Source organism: Megalobrama amblycephala, linkage group LG6 (assembly GCF_018812025.1).
Source record: "Megalobrama amblycephala isolate DHTTF-2021 linkage group LG6, ASM1881202v1, whole genome shotgun sequence".
Classification (NCBI taxonomy): Eukaryota; Metazoa; Chordata; class Actinopteri; order Cypriniformes; family Xenocyprididae; genus Megalobrama; species Megalobrama amblycephala.
In genome coordinates, this window is record NC_063049.1 from 32943691 (window position 1) to 32971048 (window position 27358).

The 27358-nt window shown below is 37.5% G+C and overlaps 5 protein-coding genes across 6 annotated transcripts; 4 read left to right on the forward strand and 1 right to left on the reverse strand.

Moving 5' to 3' along the window:
• Positions 1 to 781: 781 nt before the first annotated feature.
• crygs4 (crystallin, gamma S4) lies at positions 782 to 4295 on the reverse strand. The gene is made up of 4 exons (XM_048194131.1): positions 3879 to 4295; positions 1551 to 1620; positions 1217 to 1459; positions 782 to 1115 (listed from the first exon to the last, which is right to left on the reverse strand). Exons 1-4 carry the CDS (start codon positions 3962 to 3964, stop codon positions 846 to 848), a joined length of 669 nt encoding a protein of 222 aa, XP_048050088.1. The 5' UTR covers positions 3965 to 4295; the 3' UTR covers positions 782 to 845.
• Positions 4296 to 6411: 2116 nt separating this feature from the next.
• On the forward strand, positions 6412 to 8480 carry crygm3 (crystallin, gamma M3). Its single transcript, XM_048194146.1, has 3 exons — positions 6412 to 6859; positions 7050 to 7289; positions 8109 to 8480. The coding sequence occupies exons 1-3, from the start codon at positions 6851 to 6853 to the stop codon at positions 8382 to 8384; spliced, it is 525 nt and encodes a 174-aa protein (XP_048050103.1). The 5' UTR covers positions 6412 to 6850; the 3' UTR covers positions 8385 to 8480.
• A 1584-nt stretch (positions 8481 to 10064) lies between these two features.
• Positions 10065 to 11067, forward strand: crygm5 (crystallin, gamma M5). The gene is made up of 3 exons (XM_048192555.1): positions 10065 to 10073; positions 10274 to 10549; positions 10646 to 11067. Exons 1-3 carry the CDS (start codon positions 10065 to 10067, stop codon positions 10919 to 10921), a joined length of 561 nt encoding a protein of 186 aa, XP_048048512.1. The 3' UTR covers positions 10922 to 11067.
• A 5204-nt stretch (positions 11068 to 16271) lies between these two features.
• On the forward strand, positions 16272 to 17264 carry LOC125270492 (gamma-crystallin M2-like). The gene is made up of 3 exons (XM_048194145.1): positions 16272 to 16295; positions 16563 to 16805; positions 16957 to 17264. Exons 1-3 carry the CDS (start codon positions 16287 to 16289, stop codon positions 17227 to 17229), a joined length of 525 nt encoding a protein of 174 aa, XP_048050102.1. The 5' UTR covers positions 16272 to 16286; the 3' UTR covers positions 17230 to 17264.
• Positions 17265 to 23838: 6574 nt separating this feature from the next.
• LOC125270483 (gamma-crystallin M2-like) lies at positions 23839 to 24667 on the forward strand. Of its 2 annotated transcripts, XM_048194134.1 has the most exons (3): positions 23839 to 23915; positions 24019 to 24261; positions 24359 to 24667. In XM_048194134.1, exons 1-3 carry the CDS (start codon positions 23904 to 23906, stop codon positions 24629 to 24631), a joined length of 528 nt encoding a protein of 175 aa, XP_048050091.1. In that variant the 5' UTR covers positions 23839 to 23903; the 3' UTR covers positions 24632 to 24667. The 2 variants fall into 2 exon arrangements, with proteins under 2 accessions (XP_048050091.1, XP_048050090.1); XM_048194133.1 differs by lacking the exon at positions 23839 to 23915 and having other exon boundaries at positions 23989 to 24261.
• Positions 24668 to 27358: the final 2691 nt, after the last annotated feature.

Genomic DNA, 27358 nt, shown 5'->3' on the forward strand with positions numbered 1-27358 from the left:
CCCTGAAAGTTCCTGTCCTCAAAAAAGACAATCTGTATGGGAGAAGATGTAAAAACATAGGACAAGCTGCCATGAAGCCAGGTGTTACCACCAAAATGGCAACAGATTAAACAACAGTGTTTTGCTGCTTTCAGGAGAAGAATAAAAAAGTGTTTTCCTAACAGCCTACATAATCTGCTGAGCAGGGCTTCAAACTTTTCATGAATCATAATTGGTTCCACCTTCTTTAAAACACCAAACATGCATGTGTAAACAGAATATTTAAAAAAGGTAGCAGCTATTTACTGTAAAAAAAAAAAAAAAAATGCATTTGCAAAAGGATACTATTGCATCAAGTACAAATAGCAACAAATACAATATTTTTATTCTTAAACACAGCAGAGGCAAATACTGTGTAAACTGATGTAAGTAATATGTTATTATAAGGTAAGATATCTGCGCAATGGTGGATGGAATTACTGAAAATATCCCTTTTCACTCAGTGTAAATAGACACTTATGTTATCTTAAAAGAAAATATATAATAATTTCTTTTGTTTCTTGTTCATATGATTTGGTGGAAAAAATTACAATACACATTTTTATTAAAATAAAATAAGGAAAACATCTTCTGGTAACCATTTCTGCTCAAAAGCTACACACACACTGGCTTATATTAATGCTTTTTAATATAATTTTCAGATCACATATGTTTGGCGCATTTCAGCTCAACATAATTTTATGCCAGTCTGTTAACTGGCAACCAATCAAAAAGAAACACAACTCACAAAAATGAATGCCTCTTCAAAAATTTTATTTTTCAATACTTTTTCAGTAGTAGTGATAACAGGTTTTTATTTCAACAGTCTATAGGGGGATCTGGCGAACAGAGCCCACGTTGGGAGTCATGGCCCCCCATTCAGTGTGGCGGCTGTACTCTCCCTTCTCAAGGAGGTACTGACGGCCAAGGTAGTTTGCATGCTCAAAGAACACACAGGGACCTTCGAGGACCTTGCAGGAATGGACCTCTTTGCAGAGGAAGCGTTCCTGAATGGACGGGGTGCTTTCTGTAACTTCCCACATTTGGCCATCAAAATTGGGCCTTTCAAAGATTTTCAGCTTGAGATGTCCAGAGACCTGCAGGGAATACAAATCATGTTGTTATGTACACACCCAACCACACAGTTAACATACTGAGAGCAATTCAAAGTGATCACATGTGGTGCCATTGGACTTACATGCCTGACTAAACGACAAGATCGGACACAGTCATTGAAGCCAATCCAATGGTGATAATCTGGATATTCCCCTGGGGCCAGTATATACTGATAGCCCATGTAGTTTGGCCTCTCATACAGAACCCAACAGCCCCCATTCACCCTTGCAGAATTACAGCGGCTAAAAAATGTATGAAGGTCACTTGTGTCCCCCTTACACTCATAGGATCTTCCCTGGAAGTTCCTGTCTTCGTACAACACAATCTGTCAGACAAAACACAGCACAGTTTACATTGTGCTACAACATCATGACAGACTGTGGGGTATAGACAATCAGGGAGATAGAGAAACTTACGCTCTCAGCTGTCATTGTCAGATGTGAAATGTTGGATAGCAAACCGTGCTGTAGTCTCTTTATACAAGTCCTGAACAAAGGCACAGGTTGTAAAAAATTTAATCAGCAATTCAAAAAAATTTATCCAAGCTCAATGTATTGTTCTAAAGCACTGAATCATAGATTTGTTTAACAATAAAATTGTGAGTACCAAGCATCCCAACCTCAGCCAACGAATCATCCTCAGGCTTGAACAACATGCACACTGTTAGTCTACATGGTCAGCTCAGACTGATTATTTATGTTATTACAGAAACATCTTCTGCATTCGAATATTTGCCAACAGCAACCTCACATTTTCAATTACAGCAAAATCACTGTTTATGACTGGCAACCATGATGTCCACCAGAGAAGACACAAGGGCCAAGCACTGAAGGTGTGTGGAGGCGTCTACTGTGTCTCATGTTCTTGAGCACTGCTTTTAAAATGTTGTGTCATATGTAAGACTCAAGCGCAAAAGTCAAACACTTCCAACTAGTACACATTTCCATATTTAAAAATAAATAAATGGAAAAGCAGTGCAGTGGAATGCAAAAACAGGTTCTGTATGGATGACCCTCTTCTTCTAGGATCTGTATAATAAAGTTATACAATTTTTCACAGTTCTTGGGTAGTGTCCCCTCAGGGTCTCTGTGGTAACAGTAACTATCTCCCCCCACATAAGCTATTCAGTTTTATTTGGAATTCTTTGTTATTCCTGTATTCTTCTGAAATCATTATGACCGGTGAAAGTTGGCAGCCAAACTTAAAGGTTTTAGTTAACACTGCATCCTCTGACTATGATCAGACTGGCAATTTTGTGTCCATGAGATCCACAACCAGCCAGAGTGAGACTCACAACATCTGGTCCCTAATGAATGAATAATTTAAAGGGAATTATTAAAGGTGATAGAGAGGATTTTTTCGTCGACTGAGAATCCAAAGACTGTTACTGAGTTTTTTAAATGAGCGCATGCGTAAGAACAACCCCCCTCCTTCACAACACATTTCAAAGGAACGCCTCCCAAAACTCGTAAACACTCGTATTGGAACACGAGTGTTTACCACCGGCATTCGCTGTGTCGTGTTTTTTGGATTCATTATGTCGGACTCACTGCAGGTAACTCATAATCTGCAGTTGTTACTCCTGTCTCCTGACAAAAACATTGCATGCGGCACCTGTAGAGTGTGGAAAGTTACTGGAGAGCGCAGCCGCGCTCGTCTCTCAAAAGGAACGTCACGGCAGTGATTGACAAGCCAGAGGGCCAATCCGCGCACGTCTTTCACAAGGAACGTCATGGCAGTGATCGACAAGCCAGAGGGCCAATCGTTTAAGCGATCATCGATCAAGGATTGGCTGATGTTTTTAAGGCCCTACCTCGTGCACAGATGATGTATATTAATATTATTACTTTCAGTGCACCTAATAAATAGTCTTTTATCAGTTAGTAAAGACAGTTTCAAGTAATATTGCAAAAATGTATAAAACAAAACATCCTCTTTAGCACCTTTAAGTAAGGGAATACTTGAATAATCAATAATCCTAATTTAAACATAACTAAATTAATAACCTAAGTATCATTTGAAATTGGAGTCAGAATCAAGTCAGCATTAAACAGAAGTTGAAGAAGAACAGAAGAAGAACATCCTTTTCTTCCCTGTTGTGATGTATACAGTATCAGAGTAAAATGGCAGGACTTGATTTTGTCCATCCATAATAGATTAGATTGTTGTCGTATGCTATTGCTAATAATTTCAATAAACTCTTGAAATTATTATTCTTGTGTAATCATATGTATTACGCATACGTAATTAAAAATGCAGTTAAAGGATGTCTCGCTCTCTTTAATGTTGCATTAAAAAGAGATCATCTTAAGACAATTGTGGAAAAAAGTTGTTAAAATATTTGGGACACAAAAATCAGTTTTCATGTAATGTATAGATGAATTAGACAGGAAGCAAGAATAATAAAGAAATGTGAAGCTTATATCCTGGTTACATCTACCTACTGATCAGTAAATCTCAAACATAGTTATATCTTTTAAAAATTTGGTCAAATTTGTTGGCCATTTTGAACTCTTTGGAGTATCAAGATAAAGCTTAGAGGCCATGTCCCAAATGGACTTGTGGACTTACAATGGTCACTGCGTGCATGAGATCCTAGGGTGTCCCATTTGTCATTTAGGTTTAAGAAGGGTGAAACGGTCAAGTTGCAGCACAAAGGAAAATCGTCAGCATGGGTCAAATGAATGGGTACACAGGCAAACATGAAACTGAACAATAAAAACTAAATCAAAACAGAGACTAACCATGACATAACTCCCCCTCCCGGAAGGTGCAACCTCATTCCAAAAATAGTCCAACAGGGGAGGGAGGGTGGGTGTCCTGGAGTCATTGTAGGTGACCAGGACGCCTGCAGGGTGATGCCGGCAGTTAAGGGAGCCAGGGTGGTGCTGGCAGTTTAGGGGACCATCGCGGTGCAGGTAGCTCAGGGGACCATGGCGGTACAAGTAGCTCAGGGGACCATGGCAGTGCAAGTAGCTTAGGGGACTATGGCGGTGCAAGCAGCTTAGGGGACCATGGTGGTACAAGTAGCTCAGGGGACCATGGCAGTGCAAGTAGCTTAGGGGACTATGGCGGTGCAAGCAGCTTAGGGGACCATGGTGGTACAAGTAGCTCAGGGGACCATGGCAGTGCAAGTAGCTTAGGGGACTATGGCGGTGCAAGCAGCTTAGGGGACCATGGTGGTACAAGTAGCTCAGGGGACCATGGTGGTGCAGGTAGCTTAGGGGACCATGGCGGTACAAGTAGCTCAGGGGACCATGGCGGTGCAGGTACCTTAGGGGACCATGGCGGTACAAGTAGCTCAGGGGACCATGGCGGTACAAGTAGCTCAGGGGACCATGGCAGTGCAAGTAGCTCAGGGGACCATGGCGGTGCAGGTAGCTCATGGGGGCCATGGTGGATCGGCCTCCATGGCCTTGACCCAGAGGCTTTGCATGGCCACTATGGCCAGGGACATATAATAAAAAATAAAAATTTTCTTGGGAGGAGCTATGGGGTTGCGGACTGGAGCGGACTCTGGAATGGGCTTATGGGCTGGAGAGGACTCTGGAGTGGAGAGAGCGGGCACTGGGCTGAGCTCAGGAATGAGAGCAGGTACTAGGCTAAGTTCGGGGACGAGAGCGGGCATATGACTCTGGTCAGGGGCTGGAGCCATCACTGGACTCTGGTCAGGGGCTGGAGCCATCACGTAACCCTCGTGCTGCTAGATACAAGTTTTTGGTCTGTTCTTCTGCCAGGGTTGCTGGTTGCAGCACAAGGGAAAGATGTCAGGATCTAGATGCAGCAGCTTCATTTTATTAAATAAAATCAAAACACTGGAGAATCTCTGGAACAAGAACATAACAACCAACATAGTAATGACGAGGACAGACTGAGAACTGAGAGAAACACAGGGCTTAAATGCAAGAGCAAACAAAGAAGCCAATGAGATAATTAACAAGGTAATTAACTGAAAAGGTGACAGGAACACAACATTCAGACATACTGAAACTAGGTCAAATGAACGGGTACACAGGCAAACATGAAACTAAATCAAAACAGAGCCTAACCATGACACTTATTAGCGCCCCCTTTGCGGCCGGTATGCGTCCTCAATGCGTACTTTTGCTGAGCCTGCACTGAATCAAGCTCTGCAGCAGACTTCTACCCAACAGTCAAAGCGCCATTTCATCATGAAAGTGTGGACTCAGAGGAAGATCGCAAGGGCTTAGGGTTTAATTTGGTAGAGGGCCAGAAAGTGTCACTGGCTTAAATTCATGATGCTTTAGATTCCTTAAGTTATTAAGAATGCAATAATACACATAATTCCAATGTTAGCCACATTGCATGTCGGCCATTTTGAATTTAGTCAATAACATATTATTAAAACCTGTTCTACATTTATCACATTTACAATGTTTTGGCCTACTGACACACATTTTTTATTTAATACCACAATGCCATCACAATATTCTATCAATTTGGTAACAACACCACCTAATAGTCAAAAGAAATTGTACTAAAAGTAATTATCCTTTAAACCACTTTGAGTGCACATAATGTTGTCATTTAAACCCACCCATTGCAGGTACTCTCTTGAAGTTTACTAATAACCCATTTGATTTGCAGAAGCAGTCAAAGCTAAGCTTCAAACACCCCTGAAAAGTTTTCTCCACATTTGCCTTTGCATAATGTCAAATCTACCATGAAATAAATGGGAAGTTTCAAATTATGTTATTTTTAAACCACATCCTGCAGGATTGGGAAATGGAGACTTAAAAAAACAAAAAACAAATACAAGGTGCATTTGTATCAAAACTGATATATTAGAGACTTTATTGAAGAAGATATTGAATAAAAATTCAGATTTCACTTTCATGCACATTTACATAAAGTTTATTTTGGTGACCTCTCATGGTAGAATTGTTAAAATTGCTATAGTTAGCCTAAAGTAATGTAACTAATGTAACTGCAATAACATCAATGTAACTGCACCCCTCTTGATGCAAAATTACATAATGTATAAATTTGCTCATTTGACAAAGAATTAGAGGTCATTTCTTTATTAAAAATATTTTGTGTATATATACACAAATCTAAGGATCAGCATGATATATAACTCTTAAAAACAATTGTTAAAGAAAGGCTATAGATAATGGACAAGGGTAATAAATAAGTCATTTGCATTATGACTGGCAACACCTTTAAACAACTGCATTATAAGATTTTATAGCAAACACATTTCTAGATTAAATCTTGGTCATTTGTTGTTGTTTTTTTTTTTGTTTTAAGATCAATGTATTAATGGGAGAGCATCTAGAGTCTTGTGTTTTTAACCACATATGGTAACAAAATCAATTATGTTTAAGCATATTACTAATGTAATGAAATGCAAATCCGAAAATTATTAACGAACATTAGTATTTTTAAGCACTCGGAAAATGTTTGGTACTTTAAGAAATTCATCAGACTTGGAAACTCTTGCCTGACCCGATTTCTCTTGCTCTTTCACGCTAGTTTGCTGTCTCTGTCTCGCTCTCTCTTTCTGTTTGTCTTTCATTCCATTTGTTTCATGTAGGCTGTGATTGCACAATTTAAATTAACAAAAATCACAGACCTGCTTGATCATCAGGTTCCAGGGTATTTGAATGACAAAAACCATTATCAGCCTATAAAGTATAAAAGGCAGCAGTCAGACAGACAGCAACTGGACAGAATCCCACGAAGAACAGCAAACATGGGCAAGGTATGTATTGGGTATAGCTGTCAAAAACAGCAAAAACCTCTATAATATAATTAAATTCAAAGATTGTTTTTTATGTGGAAATTTGTCAAATTCATAAATATGTTTATGAAAACAAAACAGTTACTTCAACTGTTAAAGTTTACAGAGAGTCCATCAACTTTTATTTAAATATTCACACTTTTCTTGGTAGATTATCTTCTACGAGGACAGGAACTTCCAGGGCCGCTCCTATGAATGCAGCAGTGACTGCTCTGACATGTCTACCTACCTCAGCCGCTGCAACTCATGCAGAGTGGAGAGCGGCTGCTTTGTGGTCTATGACCGTCCTAACTTCATGGGAAACCAGTTCTTTATGAGAAGGGGCGAGTATGCTGATTACATGCGCATGGGAATGAGTGATGGCATCAGGTCCTGTCGTATGGTTCCTCAGGTAACAAAAAAAATAAATAAAATAAAACAATAATGATAATATTCATCCTTGCTGAAAAATCCAGCATGAATTCTAAGTTAATTCAGTTAATTCTCAAGCGAAACTGTGCTGGTGTAGCTGGTCAATCAGCACTTCCGCTTCCCAGCATCCAGCAAACCAGTAAGGGCAAGCTCACACTACAGGACTGTAAGGCTAGCTAAATTGCTGTGGTGCTCACACTACACAACAAGGTTTCTTGTCATCTGTCAATGGTGACGAGGCACACAAACTACAAGACATTTGGTCAAGAGGTCGTCCCGACCAACAGCGGAAAAAACGTTTTCTCGCATAATTTAATTTAATTAATTCACTCAAGTGATTGAGATTTTTCCGTTTTTTCCGTCTGCACTGTGATTGGCTGGATTAGTTCCAACTTTTTGTTACATCGCACACACTACAATATCACATGCCGATAATATCAAACAGGTTGGAAAATATCGCAGCGTCTGTGACTGCTCAAGAAAGGCTCAGATCATCTCACTAACCTGCTCATACTTAACGAGTATCGGCGAGCAAAACAGGACAATGATTTGGCCAAGATCTGGAGGTTTTGTCACAGACCTTGGAAATCTGTCTGCGAAAGCAAAATCCAGCGAAAAGTCATGTAGTTTGAGCTTGCCTTAACCAGCATTCCAGCTGGTACCAAAATGCAAACATACTTTATTCTGGTGACCAGCAATGCTGGATTATTTTAGCATTGATTAAGTTATATGATTCAGAGCATTTGAATCAGATTATGCTGAATCAGATTGAATTAATACATTTCTTTTCAACTTACAGTACAGGGGACCCTACAGAATGAGGATCTATGAGAGGGAGAACTTCGGAGGTCAGATGTACGAGCTGACAGATGACTGCGATTCCTTCATGGACCGTTACCGCATGTCCGACTGCCAGTCCTGTCACGTGATGGACGGCCACTGGCTTATGTATGAGCAGCCCCACTTCAGAGGCAGGATGATATACTTTAGGCCCGGAGAGTACAGGAGCTTCCGGGATATGGGATACAGCAACGCCAGATTCAGCTCTGTTAGAAGAATCATGGACTTGTGTTAAATTCACAGTCTACAAACATAAATCATAAGTATAAACAATAAAATTCTCACCAAGCATTTATGTTGTTGTCTGTTGTTTTTGCCTATTTTCACCATTTAAATTACCAGTAGTGTCATTATCCAACCAGTATGGAAAATAAACATCAAATGAATTTCAAAGCATCAACTAAGTTTATAATATCAATGTTCAAATGAAGACATATCATCAATATCATAAACATTTAAACAAAAAGTTTTTTAGCAAACAATTTTCTGTTGTGAATCAATCATTATACATGAAAACATAATTATAAAGATTTATACATTAAACACAATAATTCTAGATAGATGCCATGATGACAGCTTAAAGTTATTTCATAACTACCACTGTAACATTAGCCATTCTGATTGTGTTCCATTACCAAAATGATCATGGGTGTCAGAGCCATAGCCTTGTGGACAGCACTCCGACATATCACAGAGTTGTGCCTCAGGCGGCACGAGTTTGAGTTTTGGAGTGAGTTTTTTTTTCCTGATTCAGTTCCTCTCTCTCCACTCATCCTACTGCCCAGTCCAATAAAGGTAAGAAGCATCACTAGACAGGTAATGAACTTAATCTTGCTAACATTTATCATTTATTTACTGCAAATTTTGCACGCATATGTAACAAGCAAAGTATTTATCATAATGTATTTTAACATTTAAAAAATAATGTCAGAATGATATCAGTTCTGCTGTTGTTCATAAATACCAGTAGTGTTGTTGAACAATAAGGACGCTGTCATGTCGCTGGAAATAGAGTCATCAGTTTACCAATTTGTAGTGATCCTTACTGTCCTTACCAGTGCCTGAATTTGTGTACATGATATACTGATTCATGACATGCAGTAGGAAGCTAGGGAGCTGGTTGAGATGCACCCAGTGTCTGGTCTTAATGTTGATTTTGTTATGTTTGCTTGTGAAGGACTTATCCATTTCTTCCTATGTTTTCTTGTGTTAAAACGCTTAATTGATCCTGTGATTTTTTTCCTGTCTTCATTTCCAAGGAAGATACATGACTCTGTTTTGCTGTGAATTCATTTGATATTTAACCATTTACCCAAGCTCTCTTACCTGTATACTCACCTTGTTATAGTCACCTCATGCAAAAAAACTGCCGCAACTGGGTTCAATCTCATCCTCTGCCTTTGTAACAATCAATAAAACAAAATTATTAAGATTAAATTATGCTTGAACTTAAGGATCTATGTGGTCCCTGATTCATAATTGAGTTCTGTCTTTAGTTTCCAGTCTTAAATAAAGGGTTTGAACAAACACAAAATAATCCATTATGGCACTAGTAATTTTTGAGTTTTCAGTGTCTACAAAAGGTAGAACTCACATGGCCTTACAATGTCAGTTTGACAAAATCAAACAAGTAAAATAAAAAAAAAATAAAAAAGAAGTGGGAAGGGTAACATTAAACCACTCTTTGGCAATTTATCTTTGACCGAGATCTGTCCACGTACTGTACAACCAAGAAAAGCCACAGATGACACAGGTACAAGAGCAAACAGTTCTGGTAACTACTTGTAGACTGGTTTAGAAAAAAAAGGATTGCTGAGTAAGAAGTTCAAACAATGGTCTATAGTTTTTTAGCAATCAAGTTGAGTATAAAAGCAACACAGTAAAACACTGGCACCATTGAAACAAATGCAAAATCATGGGAAAGGTAAGAGCTTTCTATGTTTAAGAAGACAAATGTTATTGATTGTTTTGAATTGGATTAATGCTATGACCAAAGGTCAGATCCAAAATAAGATCTACATTGATTTTACAATGTCAGCTGTTAATGGGTGAATACAAGGACATTGTATTTTCAAATGGATTTACAAGCACAGTAAAGAACAAAGAATAACTTTCTATTGTAAGCATGCTTTTTGTTGCTATGCTTTCCAGATCATATTCTATGAGGACAGAAACTTCCGTGGCCGTAACCATGAGAGCAGTGGTGACTGCCCTGACGTGACCTCATACCTGAGCAGCTGCAGCTCCTGTAGAGTGGAAAGCGGCTGCTTCATGGTCTATGAACACTCCGACTTTATGGGTCACCAAATTTTGGTGAGAAGAGGAGATTATCCTGATAACCAGCGGCTCATGGGTATGAGCATGAGCGACTGCATCAGATCTTGCAGAATGATCCCTATGGTAATTCTAGACAGTGATTTTTTTTTTTTTAAGTAAATTGATGTTAATAATTGAATAACTAAATAATAAAACATAATAATAATTTTGTCATTCCAGCATAAAGGAACGTTTAGAATGAGAATCTTTGAAAGGGAGAACTTTGTCGGACAAAAGTATGAGCTGATGGATGACTGCGAGTCAATCCAGGAACGCTTTCACATGTCTGACTGCCAGTCCTGCAATGTCACACATGGCCACTGGCTGCTGTATGAACGGCCTGATTTTGAAGGCAGAATGATATACATCAGGCCAGGGGAGTACAGCAGCTTTAATAATATGGGTCTAGGCACAGTGAAAATTGGTTCCATCAGACGCATCATGGAGTCCTGTTAAAGGAAATAACACTTGCTTCAGGTGATGAAAGACAACAAATGATTTCCATATAGTTTCCCAACATGAAATGCTGTGACACTAATGTGCCTAGGATTTATAAGTTAAGATATCTCTGGATTACAGTCAGGACACTTTCCAAAGGGGGAAATTTCCAAAGGGGAAATTTAAACTGCGTTGCATAGATAAGATATCTCCGGAAGGGGATTAGGGCTGTGTGGCGCAGTTTGAGGTGTCTTGGCAAAAGGGGAGATTGAAACTTTGTTTATCAGTTTGAAGTGCCTTAACAGGTAGCAGTCCTGTCGTGTGAGGAAGATCCATTTAGATCTGCTCTGATGGATAGATCCATTTAGATCCACTCTGACGGACAACAACAACAATAACAAAAAAAACAAAACAAAACAAAAAAAAACTCCCTAAGACTTCCTAGCTCATCCATCCAGATAGCAAAATTCTGTTTTTACTGTTATTTCTATTCCTTATGTTCTATTTTTATTCTTCTTCTTTATGTTAAGCACTTTGAATTACCATTGTGTATGAAATGTGCTATACAAATAAAATTGCCTTGCCTTGCCTTATAATGTCAAAACTCACTTACTTCATGTTATGTTTTTGCACAGAATGTATGATAAAACCAGCATTTGTTGGTGGAAGTTGCACTTTCAAATGTTGATTTACATGCATCTAAATCATTAAAGTAACATCTCATTTTGTTAATTATCTAATATGTGATGGAAAGGTTCATTGCTTTTGCAGAATGTACATTTTCCTACATTTACACACTGTACCAAGACTCACCAAACAGCAATGACTATCAGATACTGAATGAGCACTACCTACAGACTTCTCTGCCAGGACATAGTAAAATAAATATATATATAAATATATATATATATAAATAAATCAAAAGATTTTTTTTTTCTTAAAGATGATAAAGAGACTTTAAATCGGTCTAATGTAAAAAGTCTTAAAATAAGCATAAATAAAAACACATTCTCTATTTTCAATAATGAATCTGATATGTACAGTGTATGGCAATGTACACACTGCAGCTAAAGTCAGCTGTCAATTCACCTTTTAGTGCCTAATCCATAGACTGTAAAGGCCTAATCCTGTTCTTTATCCACAAGTTTCCTATGACCCATGAGGCCTTGCGTCAAAAGTGGGAGTGTCTTCCGGTTCGAAGTAAACAAGCTGGACGTGACACTCATTCATTCAACTGTTGACAGTCATTCAAGATTTAGCGATCTAAACGGGAGAACGTTTGGCCTTTACTTAAAGACTTAAGATTCCAGGATCAATATTTGAACAATGTTTTACAATAAAAAAATGTTACAGTAACAGTAAATTCTGTCAGGAGTTCACATCAATCATGCTGAATCTAACTGATATTTATACTGTCATAAAAAGAGAACACATACCTACTCAGTTGTACCTGCTTCCATTTATTTACGATCACAAGAATGCACAAAGCAACTCTATTAAGGCTTTTAAATCCAACGGCTTACACATTTAGAAATATGGCTTAGTGTGTTCCTGCCTTTACAGTAGCCTTTGAAGCAGCCTTACAAACATAAAAAAAAACCACAATGCCTCATAGACAGTGGTTTAGTTAAAACTGCAGAACATAACAAATCTGTTGTCGCTGTAATATTACTTTGTTCCAAATGTTAAACATGCAAGATGGCAGAACATTTCTATGGTTACCAGTGTGTCAATCATCGCAGTTTCAGGAGTTGTGTTCAGTACACACACAGAACAATACATTTTGGGATTCACTCCCATATTTAAATGCAGTTGTCATTCCTGAAACTTTACAGTGCAGTGATTTTGATGGGCAGTGACAAGAATTGTGCACACAGAGCCCCACCACCCTAACAAATTCCAAATATATGGTTCCTAAGTTGAAAAAAATCACAATACATCATGACATACAATGATACTGACACACACACCTGCTTGAGGGAGTCAAAGAAGAAATTGATGTAATTTAATGACTAACTTATCCTAACTAATACACTCAGCAAAAAAATACATTAACATCTCACAACAACTAATAACTAATAGAAAATAATTAGAGATTACGCTAGCTCCAGTTTGGATCCTGCCTCTTATTAAGATTTCAGATAACCCAACACCAGTGAAGATATGACGCCAACCCCTGAAAGGACTTAAGATGACGCCAACTCTGAATCAACATACACAATGCACAGTGCTTGGTCTAAGACGCAATCATTATGATCACAACTTGTAATAATCGCTTTAATGCGTTCATTGTTTCTACCTAAAATGTATACATGTTGTTAGCTAACTGCATGATTTGTATTATCTTAGAACTGTACATTTCTATCATATGGACATTATTTTGACACAAACACCTCTGATAACATTTAAAATTTCACTCTACACTGAAATGTAGAAACATGCATTTTCTGGAAAGCTGCTTTGAAATAATATGTACTGTGAAAAGTGCTATACAAATAAAAGTTATTTGAATTTAATAATGTATGATAAATGTGCAGCGCTGGTCTCTTCCTTAGTTTGCTTGTTCACTCTGTTGTTACAGACACAACAGGCTCAAAAATCAGCAGAAAAGGAACAAAACACTACCAACACATTTCTGCAGATCGACCATAGACTGGAATGTAAAATCAATGTCAACACAATGGAATGAAGGAAAACTCGTAACGCAGGTTCATTAGCTGCCAGATGAGTGCGATTGGGGTGCAAGCAAGAAATGGAAACCCTGGAGTGGATATTGATCAGCTCGTTAAAGACCACTCATGCTGCAGAATTCTGGATCTGTTGCAGAGGTTTGACAGTGCATGCTGAAAGGTCTGTCAAGAGAGCATTACAGTAGTCCACAACTCCAAGGTTCCTGGCTGTCCTGGATGGAGATATGGTTGATGAACCTGAGACCACGAGTTCTGTCTACACAAGGTTGAGTTGAAGGTGGTGGTCCGTCAGGCAGGCTGAGATGAAAGTTTCTGAGTTATCAGCGTAGTAGTGATAGGAAAAACCATGTTTCTGAATGACAGACCCTAGTAATGGCATGTAGATATCAAGAAGAGAAGTGGTCCAAGCACTGAGCCCAGAGGCACCCCCATAGCTAGATGTTGTGACTTAGACACCTCATTCCTCCACGACACCCTAAAGGACCTACCTGAGAGGTAAGACTTGAACCATTGGAGTGCGGTTCCTCAGGTGCCCTTCGGCATGAGGGTTGACAGGAGGATCTGGGGGTTAACTGTGTCAAAAGCAGCAGACAGATCCAGCAAGATGAGTACTGAGGAATTTGGAAGCTTTCCTTTTTACTCCCTGTATATCAGTAATAGCAATGTATTATAGGGAATACTTTCTCAAACTATTCAGACTGCAGGTGATACCACAGTTATCAGCATCATCACGTATATATAGACCTTGTTGCAGAGGCAGTACTTAGAGGGACCCGCTGGAGCACACTGGGATAAGGTGCTTTGCTCAAGCACACAATGGTGATAGAAAAAATCCTCACTAATTGACTCTTCACCAGGAGTTTGATTGACAGGCAATCTAACCAATCATAACACCGAATCCGCTATTTTGTCCGACAAAATAGTCAGGGGAGTTAGCAGATTAACGTAGGTGGACCTGAACTTGAAAAATGGTGTGTACTGACATCTTTCTGCGATTGAAACAACATTCCTTATGATGTTCATTCATGTTTATTTGATGCTATAAATGAACTAGTAGGAAGAGATGATCGGTTCACGAGCCGCTTGAACTGAGGCACCACAGCGATCTGTCACGACACATTAAAGAGCCACAAAAGGGTAGTTTAAATTCATTTAAAAATGACAAAAATTCAAATTTGAGACTTTGATTCATACCAAAAGTAACCTGCTCTGTCTTGTCTGTCGACGCGTTGTCAGTGTCCTCTTTGCTCCACGATGTATTTTTCACTGCGTGAGAACATGATGTGTGGCTTGTCGGATGTAGCAACAGTAACTAAAGGGGGCGGGTCTATGCGAACGGTCAATTAGGAGGATCAAACCAGCAAATCCAATAGTCCAACAGTCCTGAGCTTTAAACACTACAAAATAGGTGAAAATAAATATTTTTGTTTACTTATTATAGGCCCCGATATACTCATGGTAAAGTTATTTTTTTGTTCTTCACATAGGGGTAAAAAAAAGTCTGAAATAATTTTGCAGCAGTATACTGTTGGAGGGGAGTGATTAATGACATTCTACCCAAGCCGTCAAACTGATGTCATCAGATAGGGAATGCCATTCCAGAGCGGAAGTGTATTTTAAAATTTTGATTAAAGATTACCATAGCAAACAATTTATTTTTTTCTGTGTATTAACTTTCACGGGCTAATTGTTCACCACAAGACTAATAATGCGCACTAACAAAGGAAATGGTGTCAATTTTTATTTCATGATGACTTTGAAGCTTCTGGAAGTTCTAGCACATTTTAATGTTATACTAAATGTTATGTTTACTATAATTATTACTATATATAATATATTATAATGTGAGAATTGGTCATTAGAAAATAACAGAAAGTTATACAACTAATATAACTACTAGTTTGGGAGAATGTTATACCAGAACCTCACATAGCACAGAGATTTTAGTGCAGTGGATCTCAACCTTAGACTTCAAGGCCTCCTCCCACAATCACAACAATATTTGACGGCCCTCCTCACCTCCTCCTCAGCTTTGCGTAACTAGTGGGATGTATATTTGTTATAAAAATAACCAAATAATAAGACATATCTTGATCTTTTTGTTTGTTTCATGGTTGTTTCAAAATTAAGTCATCTTGAGGCCCCTTTGAAGTTTGTTGAGGGCCCCCTGATTGAGAACCACTGTTTTAGCAGAAATGTATGCAGTCTAAGTTCATAGAGTGCAAACTCAAAATGGAAAAATCCAGTGAGATAAACACACACACACACACACACATATATATATATATATATATATATATATATATATATATATATATATATATATATATATATATATATATGTATGTATCAAGCTCATATTCATAACATATATCTTGATTTACCATTGAAAAATATTTTGTAAAAATGCTATTTTTACTATGAAGTAATTCACATGTACAGTAATTTTTTTCTATTCGTTGCACAATGTAAAATGCAAACCGCGTTGCAAACTCACAGCTGTACTCATGCTGACAAATATCTCGGTGGATCTCACTTTGCATGGTGAGCCTCTATGTATTTTTGCTGGGTCAGGAGCTTACCCACAATGCCAGGCACATATTCTTTGGTATAAAAGTGAGCACTTCAAACAGACTGTCAGTGTAGGTGGCACAACAACTCAGTCCTGAGGAGCAACTAGCACAACTGGAACCATGGGCAGAGTAAGTTATGCAAACTAAAGTTAAAACGACTCACAGACTGAAAAAAAAAAAAAAAAAAAAAAAAAAAAAAACTATACACAAAAAACTGTAACTGTGAGATACTTATGTAATGTAATATGAGATACATTATGTAATGCATAAAGTTATCTAATCAAATTACATAAGAGGCATAAATGCAGCAATTTATATATATATATATATATATATATATATATATATAGATATTTAAATAAGTTTAAAATACTGAAAGACAAACTGTTTTTTCAGGTCATCTTCTACGAGGACAGGAACTTCCAGGGTCGCTCTTATGAGTGTACTGGAGACTGTGCTGACATGTCCCCCTTCATGAGCCGCTGTCACTCTTGCAGAGTGGAGAGCGGGTGCTTCATGATGTATGATCGTCCCAACTACATGGGAAATCAGTATTTCTTCAGGAGGGGCGAGTACGCTGATTACATGTCTATGTTTGGAATGAATGAATGCATCAGGTCCTGCCGTATGATCCCCATGGTGAGCTCCATGAACATCTGGATATATTTGATAGATGTTTTCATAACTTTAATAGTATATGAGAGAGACAACACGTTCAAGCCTATTTACATTTGATTTCAGAAGTTCTGCCTGTAAAACTTAAATATAATTGACTTCTCTTCCACTACAGCACAGGGGATCCTACAGAATGAGGATCTACGAGAGGGAGAACTTCATGGGTCAGATGTACGAGATGATGGATGACTGTGACAGCATCATGGACCGTTACCACATGTCTCACTGCCAGTCCTGTCACGTGATGGACGGCCACTGGCTCATGTATGAGCAGCCCCACTACAGAGGCAGGATGTGGTACTTCAGGCCTGGAGAGTACAGGAGCTTCAGCAATATGGGTGGCATGAGATTCATGAGCATGAGGCGTATCATGGATTCCTGTTACTAGTGTTCAAATGTTTCAATAAAATTTGCCTAAATTAATTCTTGTCCTGACTGAATATCTTAACTATTCAACAATTTTTTTTTTTTTTTTTTACTGAGGTAGCCCATATGGGGCAGAGGATAATTCAAGGATGACAGGAAGTATAATCCAACCTCCCTGACCTGACAACAAAAATGAATTACTAAATTAGTTAATATAAAATATTATAAATAACATACTTTTTAGGAACAAAAAAAAAAAGGATAAAACAGGATTTTTATAGCTGATTGAACAACTATTATTTAACACTGAAACTTCAAGTTGAATGTGGAAGACTCAAAATAACATGCAGTTTTAAACACTTTAAAAACATTTTCTTAAAGAACATGGGAATTATTAATAATCTCTATTAATTCATTTTAATGCTCATTATCAATTTAATTTGTTTCACCACTTACCACAAATAAATTATTTTTAGAAAAATGCAAATACAACAAATATACATTTTTCAATAAAATATTTTCTTTGATAAAATTATGTAAGGATATTTTAAATCAAACAATAATATGCAGTATACAGCATTTATTTGAAACTGAAACATTTACTCTTTGATCAATTTAATGCACCCTTGCTGAATAAAAATATTAAATATTAATTAAAAAAAAAAAAAAAAAAAGGTGACACTGAAAACTGGAGTAATGATGCTGAAAATTCAGCTTTGCCATCACAGGAATAAATTAAATTTTTAAAAATATATACAAATAGTAATCATTTCACAATATTAATGTTTTTATTGTATTTGTGATCCAATAAATGCAGACTTGGTGAGCATAAGAGACTTTTTCTCAAAAACATAAAATATATATGTAATTATATATGTAATACAGTCCCCCCTCTGAAATAGTTACCTTATTTGTTGTACAGCCTGAAATCAAAACCGATTCCAAAAAAACCTTTTCCAGCTTTAAAAACAATATCAAAGTAATGAAAGAAAAAGGCAAGTTCTGAAAATTACTTAGTTAGTTTTTCTCGATTGCTAAAACACTTTAACTAGGCTTTTGAACTAAAATTTCAAAACCATAACGCCATTTATCAAAAAGCACACCCAATTCCATAAACTCTAAACACTACTCCCCTGTTTTGACACATGAGTCAGATTTGTTGAGCTGTCACTGCAGAACTCTACACACAAATCCCTTAATTTCTTATTGCGTACACCATGTGGTCATTTTGAAAGCACTAACATTCAATACTGTTCACTTAAAGGTGCCATCGAATTGAAAATTGAACTTACCTCGGCATAGTTAAATAACAAGAGTTCAGTACATGGAAATGACATACAGTGAGTCTCAAACTCCATTGTTTCCTCCTTCTTATATAAATCTCATTTGTTTAAAAGACCTCCGAAGAACAGGCGAATCTCAACATAACACCGACTGTTACGTAACAGTCGGGGTGTACGCCCCCAATATTTGCATATGCCAGCCCATGATCGAGGCATTACACAAGGGCAGCCAGTATTAACGTCTGGATGTGCACAGCTGAATCATCAGACTAGGTAAGCAAGCAAGGACAATAGCGAAAAATGGCAGATGGAGCGATAATAACTGACATGATCCATGATTACATGATATTTTTAGTGATATTTGTGAATTGTCTTTCTAAATGTTTCGTTAGCATGTTGCTAATGTACTGTTAAATGTGTTTAAAGTTACCATCATTTCTTACTGTATTCACGGAGACAAGAGCCGTCGCTGTTTTCATTTTTAAACACTTGCAGTCTGTATAATGCATAAACACAACTTCATTCTTTATAAATCTCTCCAACAGTGTAGCATTAGCCGTTAGCCACAGAGCTCTATCAAACTAATTCAGAATCAAATGTAAACATCCAAATAAACACTGTACTTACGCGATTAGACATGCTGCATGACGAACACTTTGTAAAGATCCATTTTGAGGGTTAAATTAGCTGTGTGAACTTTGTTTACGCAGTGATAGAGTCGAGAGCTCGGGAGGGGGCGGAGAGCGCGCAATTTAAAGGGGCCGCAGCATGAATCGGTGCATTTCTAATTATGCCTCAAAATAGGCAGTTAAAAAAATTAATTTAAAAAAATCTATGGGGTATTTTGATCTGCATCTTCACAGACACATTCAGGGGACACCTTAGACTTATATTACATCTTGTAAAAAAACGTTCAATGGCACCTTTAAGTCGGCACAGCTTACCCCAGGTGAAAACACTAAGAGTCAAATTTGAACACACATCAATCAGATCCTTCAATAGATAGATAAAAAGGCCAGTTCATTGAGTTTTGGAACAATGGATCCACAGAGAAATGAAGGTATATATTGAGGAGAAAGAGGAGGAGGAGGAGGAGAAGGAGGACAAGAACAAGGAAGGGGAAGGGCCATGAGCAAGACTGCTCTGTACTGTAACATTTGAGTACTGTACTCTGTGCTGTGACAACACATACATTGTTGCACTATGCTACTGTACAAGAAATGCATCAAATTGCCTCGCATACAGACAGAGTTTTAGTTCTAAACCCGATTGAGGAGTTTTTTTCGGCATGGCGGTGGAAAGTGTATGACCGAGAACCTTATATCCGTGTTCACCTCCTCCAGGCCATGGAAGAAGCCTGCCTAGACATATGCATGCCAGGGGTGGATCAGGCAGTCATGAAGATGATTTTACCCCTCCTGCCTGGCTAGGGCCAATTGTGATGTGGATGAGATTCTCTGGCCTGACCCAGACCAAAGAGCTGCTGAGGTATATATATATATATATATATATATATATATATATATATATATATATATATATATATATATATATATATATATATATATATATATATATATATATATATATATTTATTTACTGTGTTATGAATGAATAAAAATGTGCAATGTATACATTGGTTGTGTCTTTTGTGTTCATCATGTGAAAAGGTTTTTGAGGGGGGGAACCACAAGCAACATAACATAACAGTTTTGGAAATGTTGTTTTGAATTTATTACACCAGTGTTAGACTATGTTGTAGTGTGTGTTTTTGAGGGCTTGAGTGTGATGTCTGAGGGCAAAGTTTGTTTTTTCAGCAAGAGTGAATGGTTTAGAGTGTAGAGCGCCATTTTGACCTGAAAATAGGATGTTTGGGGAATTGAGTGAGACGTTATGGATTTGTGTTTACTGTTTTGAGAATACAAGACATAGTTTCAAGAAATAGTTTCAAGACATAGTTTGCGTGGTGAGCGGCAATGGACTGGTCTCTTCAGGTCCATCCACAGATTTTCTATTGGATTTAAGCCAGGCCTCTGACTTGGCCACTCAAGGACATTTACCTTCCTATCCTTAAGCCATTGTGTTGTTCTTTTGGTGGTATCTTGCCACAAAATTTGACTGAACTTGAGCAATTCTGCAAGAAAGGATGGGCAAATATTCCCCAATCTAGGTGTCCAAAGCTAGTACAGACATATCCAAAAAGATTAATGGCTGTAATTAAAAAAAGGTGGCTCTACAAAGTATTAAATCAGGAGATTAATGACTTTTCCAACCCTGTTGCCTTTTTCTTTCATTACTTTGATGTTGTAAGGCAAAATTTGTAAATAAAGCTGAATGGGTTATGATTTCAGGATGTATAACAAACAAAGTAACTATTTCAAAGTGGTATGATGATTTTCAATAAGCACTGTATATACCAAGTTCTGTCATGAAACACTTTTCGCAGGCTGATGGGTCCTTAATGCAACTGATGATATTTACATCATTAAGTACATGGCACAAGCTGATTGGTTCATATCATATCTGCAGCGAAATGAGCTTGCTGCTCAACATTTAAATAACTGGTTAGCATTCACTATAGCAGTTTGCAGCATGTTTTCAGAGTTTCCCCAGCTCCACCTGTATAGATGTACTATGAATAACTTTATACATGCTATTTGTGCAGCAGCAGTATGTCTTACATGCTCACAACAGCGTACTGATGTATGTATTGGCAGTAGCAAGTTCCTGTACTTGCTCAGAAGCAACAGCAGCATTAATCTACAACAACAGCAATCAGCAGCAGAGTAGCAGATCTATTTAGCCAAGACCAAAAACATTAACACTGTCATATCCATTACCATGTTAAAAATCTTCTGAGAGTTGTCATGATAGATATACATATACATGTACAAGTATACATTATTTATACAAAAATATTTTTGTCACTTTAAAAAAACTGACTAAATTATGTATGTAGTAAGTATGTAGTACTTGGAATTGGATTTACTGGTGGGGGGGGGGGGGGGAGACCTGGTTAGTCAGTTGGCCATATTTAATCCCTGGATGATCATAGAGCTTGATATGTTGTACACATCTAAATAATTCAAGTCCAATTTAATTTCACAAAACACAGCAGCAGAATACAGTTGTCAGTCCTGTATTTTACTCCTTGATTCACCTTATTTCTTAATGCGTGAAGAAAGCTATTTCCTGTGAATGAGGGAAATTAGCCACTATATGTAATAACAAAGTACAGTAAACAGTAAAACTATTTGTTCTACAAACCAGTGTGTTTATGATTACAGATAGCCGTTTGCAACATTAAGCAGCATAATGGACTGTTTTTGTACAGCTAAAATAAATGGAATCCTTCCACAATCAAGTTATACATTGTCATAAACACTCTTACACTACAAAGTAAGGTGGATTAAGTTAAGTACACACATAGTTCAGTTATTTACAGAGCGATAACCGCATTCTAAAACCAAACTCGCAGCCGCATTTTTTGGGGATGCCATGCTGGGTGAACGGAACTGGACTAAACAACTAGTTATGTCATGTATTACAGTACAAAAGAGCCTCTCTGCACTGCATATCTGGCAGGGCACTTCAAAGAAACATTAAATCAGCCCACTCCAACATCTTTACATGACTTCAACACCCCACCACCTGCAGACCTGGCTGTGAATCTAGGCCAGAGATGGGCAACTTTGGTCCTGGAGGGCCACTGTCCTGCAGAGTTTAGCTCCAACTCTGATAAAAACTGTCTAGTAATCCTAAAGACATTGATTAGCTTGTTCAGGTGTATTTGATTAGGGTTGGAGCTAAATTCTGCAGGACGGTGGCCCATCAGGACTGAAGTTGCCCATCCCTGATCTAGGACCAATTACAACAGCCGAAGTTGAGAATCACTGAAAAAAAACAAGGCACCAGGAATGGATCAGATCCCAGCTGACCTCCTGAAACAGCGAGGAGCCACAAAAACACAGAAGCTGACCAGTTTTCTGAACGAGTGCTGGCAAAGTGAATGTGTTCGACTGCAACAACTGGAGAGGCATCACCCTCTTCAAAGTCTACTGTTAAGGTTCCGTGTATCATAATACTTTGGCGGTTGTAGAACAAAATGGACCAGCAGCTACTTGAAGAGCAGGTGGGATTCCAACAAGGGTGCTCCTGCAGTGAACAGATTTTCACATTATGGAACATTGAGCAGAGTGCTGAATAGTAATTAACTTCATTGATTTCATTAAAATATTTGACTCCATTCATAGGGAATTGCTATAAAATATCATACTGTAGATTGCAGGAGAAAGAGAAGACGAAGGAAGACATAGAGACAGACTTTCCAAGAACATCTGAAGAATGTCAGAGTTCCATGGGAAAATGTAGAGAATGTGGCCATGGATCAAACACGTTGGAGGACGCTTGTCGCCAAATATGACCAGCACAGGACCTGATGATGAAATAAGGAATAGGTACAGGCCATATTTGGCTTTCTCTCACTATATATTTGGCTATTAGTACAGAATAGCACAAGGGAATGAGAGTTGAAAAAAAATCAGTTAATACAACCTCTGTTGTAATAATAACACATCCATTTTTTTCTGGGGGCAGTTGAGGCCTAATGGTTAGAGAGTTGGACAGTTCGAGTCTCAGTACCAGCAGGAAATGTAGGTTGGGGGAGTAAATGAATGGCGCGCTCTTCCACTCTCATCACCCACAACTGATGTGCCCTTGAGCATGGCACCTAACCCAATCCCTCCCTGGGCACCGAAGCAAAAATGGCTGCCCACTACTCCGGGTGTGTGTTAATGGTGTGTGTGTGTTCACTAGGATGGGTGAAATGCAGAGTACAAATTCCAAGTATGGTACACCATACTTGGCCACACGTCACATATTTAACTCAAACTTGCACCACCTAGACTTATTTTTATACAGTCAGTTTCAGTCTGGAGGTTTATGCATTTCCATCACTCCGCTTGTCTGTTCTGTGTTCCAAATCAGAGTACAAGAGGAGTGCAGAGTGGAAGAAGATAATAGTTATGTGATTTTGCCTCAAGGGTTTTATTTCCCCAGTAATCTCTGAATACACACATACTGTATGTGCTAATCAGATTCAATTTTTACTGCAAAAAAGATGTTACAATTTTTTGCCATCTTGACATAAACAGAAAAATTCTAGTAAATTATTCCCACAGAGGTAGAGTCAAAGGTATTCTGAAGAACAATCGACAGTCAAACTACAAAAGCATGTATATTGGTCCTATGATGGCCTCTATGCCAACCTGCACAGTCAGGAATTGACTAACAATAGAGGCTGTGTAGTCTTTAGTCTTGGTCTGGTATAAAGGTACGGGTGACAGCAGTCAGCCAACAACCAGAGTCAGCTTCAGCTTCTCTGTGGAACTACTGAGGATCAACCAGCTCAACCATGATGGGCAAGGTAAACTTCATTCCTGCTAACTTTGCTACAACGTTTAAATCAAATTATTTGATTTGGTATATTTCACTTTAAACCACTAAAATTATTAATGCTGAATTTCCAGGTCATCTTCTACGAGGACAGGAACTTCCAGGGTCGCTCTTATGAGTGTATGGGTGACTGTGGTGACTTCTCCTCCTACATGAGCCGCTGTCACTCTTGCAGAGTGGAGAGCGGATGCTGGATGATGTATGATCATCCCAACTATATGGGAAATCAGTATTTCTTCAGGAGGGGCGAGTATGCTGATTACATGTCTATGTTTGGAATGAGCAACTGCATCAGGTCCTGCCGTATGATCCCCATGGTGAGTTCAATTAAAGCTTATAAATTTGTGTTTTTATTTAAAAAAAATTTTTCAGGCTGATAACCTTAAATTAAACTGACTTCTCTTTCCACTACAGTACAGGGGATCCTACAGAATGAGGATCTACGAGAGGGAGAACTTCATGGGTCAGATGTACGAGATGACGGATGACTGTGACAGCATCATGGATCGTTACCGCATGTCTCACTGCCAGTCCTGTCATGTGATGGACGGCCACTGGCTCATGTATGAGCAGCCCCACTACAGAGGCAGGATGTGGTACTTCAGGCCTGGAGAGTACAGGAGCTTCAGCAATATGGGTGGCATGAGATTCATGAGCATGAGGCGTATCATGGACTCTTGGTACTAGTGTATTAATGTTTCAATAAAATAATTTGTCACAAAACATTGTGCTTCAAAAATTAATTCCACTTATATTTACTTGAATAGTACACAAAAATACACCTGAGCTAATCACACTGACACATGCACAGTAAAAGTATGACATATAAATGATTATTAAAGACCTCTACCTTTATCATATACTGACAACCACTATAATAATGCAGGTGGTAAAAGAGAAAGCCACATGAAGAACCATGTACAAGCTCATCAAAAGTAGGTTTTCTACAGGCAGAAGTATATACTAGCCAACATGTTCTCCAACCAATACGTCTATATAGGTCGTTTGTCACTTCCCTGAAATATGACCCATAGGAGAGTTAGCTAAAGTTGCGCCCCTATCGACAACAGGACACTTTCATTTTAATTCATTGTTCCCTTTTATCTGCGTCATATTTCAGGTTCCGCGTAGCTCACTTGGCAGAGCATTGCAATATACAACAACATGCAATCATATGATCATATGATCGTGGGTTCGATCCCAGGGAACGCATGTGCTCATAAAGTGTGTATGCACTGTAAGTCACTAAGGGTAGGTTTAGGGGTAGGGAAGGTGTAGTCGTTAATAATTAAAAAAAAAGAGTTTTGCTGGTTTGCTGAGTTTTTATGGAAATAGGACAAATGGTCACACATTGCATTTAAATGAACATGCATTTTGATTGGTAACGACAGTCATACATCATTTCATGACGACAGACGTAACACGACACTCATTATTTTTACGCCAGGAGGGCACATGACTGTAAAACGTAAATATAGGTCATAATAAGGTGCTTGAAAAACAACCAATATGGTTCTTTTTTTTTTGGAGGACAGTCTGATACTAGTATATAGAAGGTGCAGAGTCATTCAAACTAACACAAAACATCATCATGGTAACACGCATGACACTTGAATAATGCAATAAACATTCATTAAACAAAAAAAGATGTGGCATAAAGCCCACATGTACATTACTGATAACAAAAACTATTAAGAAACACGATCATTTAGACAAAATACCTTAAATGTGAAGTGTCATGTAAGGAATTCTGGGAATGTCAATTTACAGTTTTTGACTGTAAATTATGCATTGTTGTTTTTTTACTTCTAAAAGCCTACAATTAACAGCATTTTACTGTAAAATTACAGGAAATGTCTGGTTAGATCTGGTTAGATCTTTTACAATTTTTCTCTGTATACAGTATGGGAATATATATATATATATATATATATTTTTTTTTTTTTTTTTTTTTTTTTTTGTATTTTTTTTTTTTTTCCCATAGCATTTTTACAATATTTCACAGTTAAAATTACACTCATTTTCTTTTTTTACAGTGACATGATAGTCATTGTGGTCAACCTATTGATTTTTTTTGATGGTTGATGCCGATATCTTAGAGATCAGGGTGACCGATGGTCGACATAAAGCTGATATATATATTACATCACAACATATATAAAATATATTTATTTTACATCATATTTAATAAATTATAAAAAAAAAAATGATAATGAAACATTTTAAAATGAATAATTTGAACTTGATACAATATAAAAATTATACTTTAGATGGCAACTTCTTGATTCTGTAATGCTATTATAGTATTTTTCATAAATAAATTGTTACAAAATTAGGGCTGTCAAAATTAACAATTTAATGTATGCGATGTTTTTTTTTCTCAATTTAATGTGTTTATTAAATATTCAATGCAAATCAAGTAGCATCCTTTTTTCTGTGGTCCTTTGGCAGCACCACAGTATTTGATAAAGCTATCATTCATTCAAGTGCTATTAAAGCATTTAAGCGCAATAAAACACATAAAAAATGCTGTGTCTGTGAGGTGGCTCTCTGGGAACAAAACAACCGAAATGCACAAGCAGAATACCACGACCCCACTTTATATTAGGTGTCTTTAACTACTATGTACTAAAATTTAAATGAATCATTTGATACAATGCACTTATTGTGTACATACATGTTTTTACATTGTACTTATATTTTAAAAAAATACTTGCATGTAATTACATCTGTAATTAATTTCTGTATAATTACACTGTTGACCCATCCCTTACACCCATCCCTAGGCACAGCTAAATGTGACATTTATTACAGTGGGTTTATGTGAAGATTGTTCCCTTAAATTGTTGTAAGTTAAGTTGTTGTATCTTTTAAAGCCTATTAAATGTTAAAAATGATAGCTTTCAATTATACTGTAATGGTGAATGGCTAATTAATGGCTAAAATTGAGAAGTCTCCTGGCTGCTGTTTTCCATACCAAGAAAATTAATGGGAACCGAAAATACTATTTAAAAAAATATTGCTTAAGTTTCTTCATTAAAGTTTGTGGTTTCTCTCATTGAGACAAAGCTATCAACTAATCAACCAAAACAATTTCAAATTGGCAATACAAAAAAAAAGGCTACACAAGACAGAATTCTCTGCTATATAAAACAAAGTACTGTAAATATCAAAACAGTTCACCTTGTGAACTGAAGTGAGTTACAGTAACGAAAAATGATTTTAAATGTAGTACAAAATATTCATACATTTTGAAAGACCACTCAAGGGCTTTGAATGTGCTCACAATAAAATTTAAACAAAAAGGAAGAGCTTGACTTACCTGAATGCAAAACCATGCAGAAGAATAAAAATCTAATATTTGGTTAAAAAAAAAAAAAATTGGCTAAGTGAAATGTTATTTTGGGTTATTTG